The 12,769-nt window shown below is 41.9% G+C and overlaps 1 protein-coding gene across 1 annotated transcript in view; it reads right to left on the bottom strand.

Annotated features, from left to right (window-relative positions):
• Nucleotides 1-12,165, bottom strand: part of LOC124774902 (high mobility group protein B2) — a 30,712-nt gene extending 18,547 nt beyond the window's left edge. The window contains exons 1-2 of the mRNA XM_047249565.1: nucleotides 11,913-12,165; nucleotides 11,755-11,825 (exon numbers count right to left, since the gene is read on the bottom strand). Of these exons, the coding sequence (XP_047105521.1) occupies nucleotides 11,755-11,825; nucleotides 11,913-12,035 (194 nt within the window). The 5' untranslated portion in view covers nucleotides 12,036-12,165. The remainder of the gene's footprint in view (nucleotides 1-11,754; nucleotides 11,826-11,912) is intronic.
• Between the last annotated feature and the right edge of the window lie 604 nt (nucleotides 12,166-12,769).

Here is a 12,769-nt window from a genome sequence, read left to right on the forward strand (position 1 = left end):
ATAGCTGATTCCAGTAGGAACCAAAACTAATAATGTTGTGTAGGTCAACAATGCACAATTTTTAAACTACGGAAACTTGGTAGCAGGATTGCCCTGTTGCTGGATGCTCTGGACAATGCATGACCACGAGTACTTAGCCTGCTGGAGATCACGATTTACCCAAGGTGGCCTGCACGGTCGGTGGTAGCATGCCAGCCTTCCATTCTGGAGGGAGGGAGGGAGGGGGGGGGGGCTGGGAGCGAATCCACTGGGGTCCCAACACATCCATTCCACATCTACATCCCTACTCCGCAATCCACCATGCTGTGCATGGCGGAGGGTACCTCATACCACAACTAGCATCTTCTCTCCCTGTTCCACACCCAAACAGAACGAGAGGAAAAATGACTGCCTATATGCCTCTGTACGAGCCCTAATCTCTCTTATCTTATCTTTGTGGTCTTTCTGCGAAATGTAAGTTGGCGGCATTAAAATTGTACTGCAGTCAGCCTCAAATGCTGGTTCTCTAAATTTCCTCAATTGTGGTTAGTCAGTCAGTTGTTTGTTTTGGACAGTCAGCGCGCTTTTGACACAGCTCAGTGAGCCTTGAGCAGCCGCTGGTGAAGTATCAGTGCAGTAGCGAGCTGCATATTGAGCTTTCATATTTGTTTTGTAGTTTGATTCTTAATTTCTTTCCGAGTGTTTGTGGGCTTGCAAATTTAATTACATAAAATCCTTGCGTATTCTCGTATTCGAGAGGAGTAATATTGCTTATTGATAGCCGTAGAGCATAAATTTGCGCAGTCATTAGATATTAGCAGTAGGATGGGTAGGGCGTGTGCATGCTGTGTGTGGGCGCAGGAGGAACTGGCCGCGGTTCGTGAGCAGCTGAGTGTGCTGTTGGCCATGGTCAGCCGCCTTCAGGCTGCTGCCTCGAGGTGCAGTGACGGGCAGAGGGTCTGGCGCGTCGCTTGAGACACCCCAGGTGTCGCTTGCTGCGTCCGCTGACTCAGTCGTCGAGGCACCTTCTAGTGTACCCGGCGCGTTGGGGCCACCCTCACCTCAGGGTGAGTGGCGGACTACAATGCATTCGAGGCGGAGGGTCAATGTGGGGGCTGGCTGGCTGGCCTCGCCCATTCATCCTGTCAGTGGGCAGGTGGCCGCTCCTTCAGCAGGGCCCAAGCAGGCACACGGGGGCAAAGGCTTGCTGGTTATTGGGAGCTCCAACGTTAGCCGGGTGATGGCGCCCCTTAGGGAAATAGCGTACACGGCTGGAAAGAAATCCAATGTGCACTCGGTTTGTCTGCCGGGGGGCCTCATCCAAGATTTGGAGGCGGCCTTGCCTGCGGCTATCGTGCATACGGGGTGCAGTCGTCTGCAAGTAGTTGCTCACGTCGGCGCCAATGATGCCTGTCGCTTGGGTTCTGAGGCGATCCTCAGTTCGTACAGGCATCTGGCGGATTTGGTGAAGACCGCTGGCCTCGCACGCGGGGTGCAAGCAGAGCTCTCTATTTGCAGCATCGTTCCCAGAGTGGATCGGGGTCCTTTGGTTTTGAGCCGAGTGGAGGGTCTCAACCAGAGGCTTCGTCGACTCTGTGATGGTATTGGGTCGGGAATTGTAGGACGCCCCTAGATAGGTCAGGGGTGCACTACACAAAGGAAGCTGCTACTCAGGTAGCAGAGTACTTATGGCGTGCACATGGATTTTTTTTAGGCTAGGCCGTAGTGCGAGGTGTCCTGATGAACACTCACCAGTCGGCGTGCAGGCAGGGAAATCAGGATGCGCTCAGTATAAGGACACTTCAGCTATCAAGATATGGGCAGTAAATTTTCAGAGTGTTCAGAATAAAGTTCCTGAACGTACTGCCCTCCAGGAAGCGTATGGCGCGCAAATTATTCTCAGGACTGAGACCTGGCTGAACCCTGAGATAGGAAGTTCTGAAATATTCAGTGAGGGTTGGAACATGTATCGGAAAGACAGATTAGACACTGTAGGAGGTGGTGTCTTCATTGCAGTTGACAAAAATATTGTGTCTACTGAGGTCGAAGTAGAGTGTGATTGTGAAGTTATCTGGACACGTTTAACAGGGCTACGGGAAATAAAGTTAATTGCGGGGTGTTATTACCAGCCAGCAGGTTCAACCGTGACAGTTCTAGAATCATTCAAAGGGAGTCTACATTCTGTGTCGCAGAAGTACCCGGATCATGCTATATTAGTCGGAGGCGATTTCAACATACCTAGTATAGACTGGGATGTCTATGGGTTCATTACAGGTGGTACAGACAAGCCGTCGTGTGAATTACTTTTGAATACATTATTTGAAAACTGTCTTGAGCAGCTAAATCAACAGCCAACACGTAATGAAAGTATTTTAGATCTGGTAGCCACGAACAGACAGACCTCATCGACGGTGTCAGTGTTGAGACAGGAATTAGTGATCAAGATGATGTCCTTACGACTATGGTTACGAAAGTTAAAAAGTCGGTCAAGAAGGCTGGGGGGGGGGGGGGGGGGGGGTGGTATTCTTACTAGAAAGAGCAGTTAACCAATTGTTAGCATCCCACTTAGTAAATGAATTGACTCCATTTACTTCCAGTACGATGGACGTGGAAGAATTATGGGCACATTGTAAATCATGCATTGGACACGTATGTGCCGAAAAAGTGGGTTACAGACAGAAAAGACCCACCGTAGTTTAACAGCGCAATTCGGAGAATGCTCAGGAAGCAAAGGCAGTTGCACTCACAGTACAAGAAAGATCAGGAGAATGAGGACAGGCAAAAGTTAGTAGAGATTCGTGCTGCTGTAAAAAGAGCGATGCGCGAAGCATTGAACCACTACAACCGTCATACCTTAGCAAAAGACCTTGCTGAAAACCCAAGGAAATTCTGGTCTTACATAAAATCGGTAGGCGGGTCGAAGGCTTCCATCCACTCACTCACTGATCAGTCTGGCCTGGCAATGGAAGACAGCAAAACAAAAGCTGAAATTTTAAATTTAGCATTTGAGAAATCCTTCACGCAGGAGGATCGTACAAACATACCGCTGTTTGAGTCTCGTACAGATTCCCGTATGGAGGACATAGTGATAGACATCCCTGGGGTAGTGAAGCAGCTGAATGGGTTGAAAATAAATAAATCGCCAGGTCTGGATGGGATTCCAATTCGGTTTTACAGGGAGTACTCTACTGCATTGGCTCCTTACTTAGCTTGCATTTACCGTGAATTTCTTGCCCAACATAAAGTCCAAAACAACTGGAAAAAAGCACAGGTGACGCCTGTATATAAGAAGCGCAGAAGGACGGATCCTCAAAAATACAGACCAATATCCTTAACATCGGTTTGTTGCAGGATTCTCGAACATATTCTCAGTTCGAATATAATGAATTTCCGTAAGACAGAGAAGTTGCTGTCCACGCATCAGCACCGCTTTAGAAAGCATCACTCCTGCGAAACACTGCTCGCCTTTTTTCACATGATATCTTGCGAACCACGGATGAAGGGTATCAGACGGATGCCATATTCCTTGGCTTCCGGAAAGCGTTTGACTCGGTGCCCCACTGCAGACTCCTAACTAAGGTACGAGCATATGGGATTGGTTCCCAAGTATGTGAGTGGCTCGAAGACTTCTTAAGTAATAGAACCCAGTATGTTGTCCTCAATGGTGAGTGTTCCTCGGAGGTGAGGGTACCATCTGGAGTGCCCCAGGGAAGTATGGTAGGTCCGCTGTTGTTTTCTATCTACATAAATGATCTTTTGGATATGGTTGATAGCAATGTGCGGCTGTTTGCTGATGATGCTGTGGTCTACAGGAAGGTGTCGTCGTTGAGTGGCTGTAGGAGGATACAAGATGACTTGGACAGGATTTGCGATTGGTGTAAAGGATGGCAGCTAACTCTAAATATAGATAAATGTAAATTAATGCAGATGAATAGGAAAAAGAATCCTGTAATGTTTGAATACTCCATTAGTAGAGTAGCGCTTGACACAGTCACGTCGATTAACTATTTGGGAATAACATTGCATAGCGATATGAAGTGGGACAAGCATGTAATGGCAGTTGTGGGGAAGGCGGTTAGTCGTCTTCGGTTCATTGATAGAATTTTGGGAAGATGTGGTTCATCTCTAAATGAGACCACTTATAAAACACTAATACGACCTATTCTTGAGTACTGCTCGAGCATTTGGGATCCCTATCAGGTCGGATTGAAGGAGGACATAGAAGCAATTCAGAGGCGAGCTGCTAGATTTGTTACTGGTAGGTTTGATCATCACGCGAGTGTTACGGAAATGCTTCAGAAACTCGGGTGGGAGTCTCTAGAGGAAAGGAGGCGTTCTTTTCATGAATCGCTATTGAGGAAATTTAGAGAACCAGCATTTGAGGCTGACTGCAGTACAATTTTACTGACTGAGTAACCACAATTGTGGTTTCATGATACGACGTATTGGGAACAAATCCATCAACAGCTACCAGTTCGTACACAGAAAGTCTCTTACAAATTGTGTCGGCCCTGGAAAGGGCATTTTTTTGTAGCTAGGATGTTGTTTACTTAAAGCAGGTGCTTGAACTGGCGACCCTCTGATGTGGCACAAGCTTGGTAATGTCTAACACTTTCAAAGATTCCTGGCATTGCCCTGATGTGACTGGCGGCATGTTGAATGCAACCCATTAATTCCTCTTCGTTCCTGGGTGGCTCGCATCCAGGTGGGTGGACTAGAACTTTGAAGAATCCCAACAAGAAAAAGTCCAGTGGTGTAAGGTCTGGTGATCATGGAGGCCATGTCCTTCGAGCACCTCTGCCTATTACTTGGCCATCGAAGAGTTCATTTAAATATCCATGCAGAGCACAACTGTTATGTGCGGCACCCCATCATGCTGCAACCACAGGCCTACGCCGTATGTCAAGGGGAACACCTTCCAGCAAGCTGGGTAGTGTTTCTTGCAAAAAGTGAAGGTAATTTGCCCGGTAAGTCAAGGACGTTGATGGACCAACCCAATCAGATTGCCACCCACAATGCCTGCCCAAATGTTGAGCAAAAATTGTTCCTGGCGTCCGTGGATTTACATGACGTGAGGATTTCCCCTTGCCTAGTAATGAACGTTTTGATTGTTGTAAAGGCTATCCCGATGGAAGGTGCACTTGTTGGTAAACAACACAATGGTGGCAAAGTCGGGATCTCATGCAACACATCACAGAAACCACAGGATTTAGGTTTTGTACAGGGTGGAAACTAATTGCATCAGGTAGCCACTATTCATCAGAGGCTGCCCTGCATGTGGTATACTCTCCAGGTTTTTTTTTTCTTTTTTTCTTTTTTAGTTGACTATCCATTCAGTCTAGATAATGACAGAAGACACTAAGTATTAGTGTAAGACCCAAAGAAATGCATACCACGGATGACACTACTGAAATCCCAGTGATCGATTTCTGAGGCATTCATAACAAAGATAAAGAGTTTGAAGCAATCCTAAACAGCAGTGGGACTCACATATTAAATACTGAAAGCTAACTGAAATCTGGCATCAATAGCAGTGAAATTTTGGGGCTAGATCTAAGTATACATTGAAAGAACAAGTCAATGGGAAAGGATGGGGTGTATTTGTGGCAGCAGACAAGAAATTCAGATCCATCTAGATAAAAACTGAAGATGCAAATGAAATCATTGGGGCATTATAAAATTGTTTCTTTCTATTAGACACCATTCTCGCCCCATGGATCAAACATAAAAGTTTAGAGAATCCCTCAACCCTCTAACACAAATGTTCCCTATCACACTGTCATTACTGGAAGAGACTAACCATCCCACAACAGTGTAAGACGGTTACAGTTTCATAAGTGGTCAGCATGACTGACTCCTTTTTCTGAAAATTACTTGGAACAAATAGTTAACAAGAATGGCAACAAACAGATGTCATCTCTCTGAAACTGGACCAGCCGGTGTGGCCGAGCGGTTCTAGGCACTTCAGTCTGTAACCGCGCGACCCCTACGGTTGCAGGTTCGAATCCTGCCTCGGGCATGGATGTGTGTGATGTCCTTAGGTTTAAGTGGTTCTAAGTTCTAGGGGACTGATGACCTCAGATGTTAAGTCCCATAGTGCTCAGAGCCATTTGAACCATTTCAGCCATTTGAAACTAGAATCAATAACCTTTAGACAGCAGTAGCAACTATGATTACTAAAATACAAATGGTACCTAAAACCAATAGTAAGATTTAAATGTTCAACAATCCAGACAGAGAGGTGCCCAGATCATATACAAAAAATCATCTCAAAGCATTTATCTCTGAGCAGGAGCATGTAGAGGAATTGTGTCTCAAGCTTAAAAGAGAAGTTGACCAAACACTTGATAGATGTGTACCTAGTAGAGTAGATCATGAAAGGAAGGACTCTTCATGGTGTACATTAACTATAAGGAAACTTGTAAACAAACAGTGAGTACCGCTTAACAGAAAGAGATGCTGTATGAAATATGTTTGGCTATCAAAAGGGCAGCAATGTGAGACACTTCCAACGACTATCGTATTGCAATCTTATCAAACCACCTCTCACAAAACCAAAAGAAATTCTGGTAGAGGCAGTCAATAGCATGACAGTGAAGTGTCCAGGCACCCCTGTCAGATCTACATAGAATAAGTGGTGAGTTAGCTTCCAGTTTAACCACAGCAGACCACAGACCAATCAGGAAAAAAAAACTGTGCACCAGAGAGTGGAATAAAACACAGGTCACACCCGTTTACAAGAAGGGTAGCTGAAGTGATTCATTCTCATTTGGTCTCATTGCTGTCCGTATGGCGTAGAATCTTAGAACAGTTTCTAAGCTCAAACATAATGTATCTCAAACAGAACGTCCTCCTCCATAATAAACAGCATGAATTCTCGAAACAGAGGTCATGCGAAATCCAAATCACACTTTCCTCACATGACATCCTGAAAGCCATAGATCAAAGCAATCAGGTACGAAAAAAGGGTGAAAATGTGGAGGCAAACCCTGACAAAGTTACAAAGTGGAGCAAAGATTGGCAGCTTGCTACTGAGATTCAGAAATGTTACTTGTGCATTTCACAAATTGCAGAAAAGTGCTATACTATGATTACAGCATCAATGAGTCACTGTTGGAATCAGTCAACTCAGACAATTACATGAGTGTAACAATTTGTATGGACATGAAGCACAATAATCACATTGGCACAGTCATAGGTAAAGCAGGTGACGGTCTTCACTTCAATGAAAGGATACTGGGAAAAATCAATCAGTCTACTAAGGAAACTACTCACAAAAGACTTAAGGTGCCATCTATGAATATTGTTTACGTGTGTGGAACCAACACTAAATAGGACTAATTGTGGGTATTAAAAGCATACACAGAATTGCAGCATGAATGGATCAGATATGCCTGATTCATGGGAGAGCCAAAAATGCTGAAAAGCCTGAATTGCAGAAACTTGAAGATACACATCAATTATTTAGCAAAATTCTACTTACTAAGTTTTAAGAGGAAGTACTACGCAAAGACTCTAGAAATATATTTCAGCTCCATACAAACTGCACCCACTGGGACTGCAAACACAAGATTAGACATGTTATCGTGGTCACAGGCAATTAAGCCATCGTTCTTCCTGTGTTCCATATGTGATTGGAATGGGGAAAAAGCTCGTAACAAATGGTACAATACTATGTACCTTCTGCCATGAAATTTGCAGTGTAAGTATACAGGAGGAGCAAAGGGGAAAATTGGGAAATACCGAAGCGTCCGATCCCGCCCATCTGCTTTGACCCATGATGTCACAAATATGGTGGAAACGACAATAAACCACGATTCCAATATGGTGCATATAAAGTCGTTACGTACACATTATGAGGACGAAAATACATTGAAAAACAAACACACGCACATTCCACAAAAAGCCTAATGACACTAACGGGACAAGCACGGGAAATAGGGGGTTTTTGGGTGGGGAAAAACTAAATATAAACAGATTTAGACACCCACCCCCATACAAAACAACGAAAAAAACCAACATCACAAAACTCCCCAAATACCACTAAACACAATATCATCTGGAATCGGACACTTCCCTTGACCTATATACCTCAACAGCAGCTCCCGATCTAGAAATTTGGGATCGAACACTTACCTTGACCTATATAGCTCAACAGCAGCTCCCGATCCCATAAATTAGGACCTAACACTTCCCTTGAGCTGCTCATAAACATCTCCCGATACAAATACCAACTTTAGGGATCGAACACTTCCCTTGATATGTTATCCTTACGACATCTCCACATACAGCCGTCCCTGATCCGAGACGCCGAAGCTTTAAGTAAGCCTCATTTCTTCACGACATACTGAACACTTCACGACTTCATCGAAAAATCCGAATAGTTGAACAAAATTTATTAGAGACAACGCACTGTCCCCCATCATAGCCGACAACCGAAAACTGTTGACCCTGTCAGTCATATCCATACCTACCAAAGACATAAAAAAAGCAATTTACCAAAATTCACACACGACGCCACATTTGCAAACTAAACCAAAAACATCACCTAACACACCACCAGGGAGCACCACTGATCGCATCGAAACGACACCTACAAATACGCTACTCTCACAAACTAAATTCCGCACTGCCGTAACATCACACACCACAACAGCCTTACGTCACGGGTCAAAGCCGACGGGTGAGATAGGACGCTTAGGTCGACCCAAAAATTGTAGGGGATGATGGCCTCCAGTTTTCTGGTTGTTATATCACCAAATCTATGTAAGAGGAACCCATTTGACACCCTGACATTTTAATTATTTTCCCCCAGTATATTTTACATCTACAATATCAAAAATCTGATAAAAATCACAGAAAATGCTAACTATGGAACTTTTCTTGTTAAGATCTACCAGAACTCTGTGCGACCATACATTACATTCGTTGTAGAGAAGACTTTATGGATGTGAAACGAAGCTGATGTTAATAGTTATTAACAGAGAAGTGGTCCAATAGTCTGTTGTAAACTACATTCTCAAAAAACTTTGAGCACATAAGAATGCTGGAGATGTGGCTATAACTTGCTTGTCTCCACATTCATAAACATATGCTACACCTTGACTCTCAAAAGACTACAAAGGAAAATAAGGGGGTAAAGCTGCCAATATAAGATTTTGGAGTTTTGGCTGAGGCAACATCTTAACCAGAACAGCTATCATTTTTGTGTGACCTAATTAAACTGATGTTACAAGGAGTATGCAATGACTGTCTACATAAATCTAATGGATCTGCTTGTAGCAGTGGGGCAAACAATAGGCCAGTCGAATGTCTCTCAGTATCTCTCTCTCTCTCTCTCTCTCTCTCTCTCTCTCTCTCTCTCTCTCTCTCTCTCTTTTTTAAAAAAAAAAGTTGAATGAAACTAGTCTCTGCACTACATCAGCTATATGAATATTTTCACTCAATCTCCAGATATTACGGTTTTCACTCAATATGTGTCAACCAACTGATATGAATTTCTTATAGTTATTTCAGGGTTATATGAATGTTCTCATTCGGTCTCCAGGTTTGAATAATTTCACCAACATAGTTTTCAGCCTTTTTGGTTGCATATGATCCATGACTGCAGTTACCTACACTTTTAGAGACAAATAATGCGTCTCATTTCAAGGAGTACTGAATAAAAGACATATTTCTTAAAATGTGGTATTTTCAAAATTTATGTATTTATTCACTTAAATATAAATGTTTTGTACTTCTGGCATTAGATCTGGATTTTTGGTAGATTTTAAAAGGTTAATAATTGATGCTACAGTACAGATTTATGTTTAAGTAAAAGAACAATTACTTTTTTAATTTACTGAAGCTCTGCCTCTCTCTACTCCTGCTGTTATGCAACTACCAACTATTCTTTTTGGTGAATGCTGTGGCACCATGAACAGGAAGCATATGAGACACATTATTTAAATTGTTCAGTGACTGAACACTTGCTTTTTAGGCATATACTGTCACTTGACAGAAGCAGTTTTCTCACAAGAAAGTGTATCACACTCAATTTACCTCAAGTATCACGTTTTTATCAGGCTATATTATTTCTTCCATTCCCATGCCAATGAGCATTTCAGCATTTTGATCCACACACAAAGGTTATAGATTGTTTACAGTTATGGCCAGAGATAGACTTAACTGTGAAATTGAGGTATCAATGTGCAAATGTGAATAATACTTCATAAATGTCAAATACTACACCCACTGCCTTTCAAAGGCTGTAAAATGTAAACAGGTTTCTCTGCTTGGGTACGATTTGTTAGTAACATAATTTTCTGCTCACTATATTCATCTTCAACACATATAAGTGATGGAATAAATGCTCAATGGCTAGATTCAAAACCTTTTCATTAATGGACATTCTGAAACCTTTTTCCGTAAAACAGAATGCAAACAGCCACTAAAATCTGGAAATGTTCCTTTCATCTTCACATACCAGCAAGGGAGCTGTAATTGCTCAACTTTGTACTGCCAATGATACATCAGCTTAATTAGTTATGTATTAATTTCATTTGGAACAACATAATCCACAGCAAAATATTAACCAGTTGTTAATTGTGAAAAGACGAATTAGTCTATTCACTGCATAGTTAAATGAATATGTGTAATAAGTTAAAACAAAACTTTGGCATACCCCAAGATGTGATTTCACGTACTCAGACAGGGGGGGCTACCTTCTGCGTGTATGTATACCTTGGTTGTATACCACTGCTTTATTTCAGCGAAATGCAGTATTACAGACTGGTTTCTCTCAGAAGAATAAATGGATAGTTCAGTTAACTAAAATACTAAAGAACAATTTCAGGTGAAAAAACAATTACCGTACAAGGTTCAACTGACAGTAAGACCACAGGCTGGTTTCACTTGAAAAGAACGACTGAATAATTCAGTCAATAAGCAGAACTACAATGAACTGTGACTGATTGTTACTGGTCCTGTAAATTACCATTCATACAGGTGTGTACTCAAAACATAGGACATTTCATCTTGCTTACACCTAGACAATATACATATAACAGGCTACACAGAAATACCATACGACAGATTGTGCAGCATGTGCATAATGCTAAATGATTTACACCAGAGTGAAAATTTGTCACAAACAGCAACACAACAGCTGCCAACTTCGTAAAGGCGCTTTTACTGGATAATCTAAGGAGTATAATTTAGCCATATTAAATACATTCAAGAAACGAAAAAACAAAAATGGGGTATCTTTGATTGTACTTCATCCTATACATGTCTGCAGAGTGGCTCTGTGGTACATTAGAACAACTTGTAGTATTTATAATTACATAGGCCTACATGCAAATGTAAAAGCTTTTTAAAAATGTGGCATTTTCAGTTCGTTAAAAACACACTGTATGCAGCTTCCATTGTAAATTTGCCTTTCACTTGTATATAAAAAGATGTAATTTCAATCGGGCATGGTGTTTTATCAGAACATTTGAATGCTGTTTGCAACTATTCTCTGTAAATAAGTAGAATACATTTATGAAGATCTACGGATTTTTTTATCTTAGTTTTCGTCTCATACCCTTTTAAGTTCTCCTGGTTAATGATTTCTATATTAAACGTAGCATATCTATTAATTCTCTGACATTTATACAGAAATATGAAATATTGATATTTGTAAGTTGAACAAGTTTTGTTGATTAGAAAAGCCAGACTAATAAAAAACTACAATGGATTGCAAAAGATGATTTCATATACACTTAATATGAAATATATAAATTATCTACTTACTTCCTGTCCCTCCTGTACCTCCGCAGCATCCTTTTAACATGCTGAATTCTATGCACCAATCTTTCATTATCCTGAAACGATTCAACATGCTCCTTTCAAAGTTAAATTCACTAATCACGTGCTTACACTCCAAGCATTATTGAAATATTAATGCTTACTTGCTGTAATACTTCACACCTTTCCAACAGAAGTTGATACTTCCTGCGATAGATATCTACTTCAGCATTTTCAACGTCGTCTTCTGAATCATCAGAAACTGCGTTTGACGGTGGCACAATCATATTTCACAGCAGAATTCAGCAAAAGAACTCACTTGTTCACAAATACCACTATGGAACACACAAAACCAACTTTGTATTACTTGTTACAACTACGTGACAGACAGTAAACAAACAGAGTATAACTTTGGATGAAAGATATTCCACTGTGAGTTAGCGACACAAATCGATAGAGGCCCGTCCACATGTGCGGAGTTTACATGGACATGTGTCATAAGTACACTTTGACATACGTAAGTATAGATGCCAATGTAAACACCTAAAATCGAACGTCACTGCGTACGTCACTGGCGTACGTAGAAATGAAAGCAGAACCGGGTCTACTTACTTGCGCAAGTTGGCTTCCCCCACTACTTTTTCGTCGTCTTCACGAGACGACTCTTCTTGCCGAATGACATACAGTGTGTTTTCGTACATTCGAGAGTTAACATTAAGAAAATTTTATTTGGTTTCTGAGGTCAGAAATGCAATTACAGTGACAAAAATTGGGCGTTGCAGTTGTAGTTGTTGTGATCTTCAGAACAGACACCGGTTTCTATCCTGTGCCAGCTTCTTCATCGGCCAGTACCTACTGCTGCCTACATCCATTTGAATCCGCTTAGTGTATTCATCTCTTGGTCTCACTCTATTATTTTTACCCTCCACGCTGCCCTCCAATACTAAATTGGTGATCCCTTGATGCCTCAGAACATGTCCTACCAACCGATCCCTTCTTCTAGTCAAGTTGTGCCACAAAT

The sequence above is a fragment of the Schistocerca piceifrons genome, chromosome 2 (assembly GCF_021461385.2).
Source record: "Schistocerca piceifrons isolate TAMUIC-IGC-003096 chromosome 2, iqSchPice1.1, whole genome shotgun sequence".
Taxonomy (NCBI): domain Eukaryota; kingdom Metazoa; phylum Arthropoda; class Insecta; order Orthoptera; family Acrididae; genus Schistocerca; species Schistocerca piceifrons.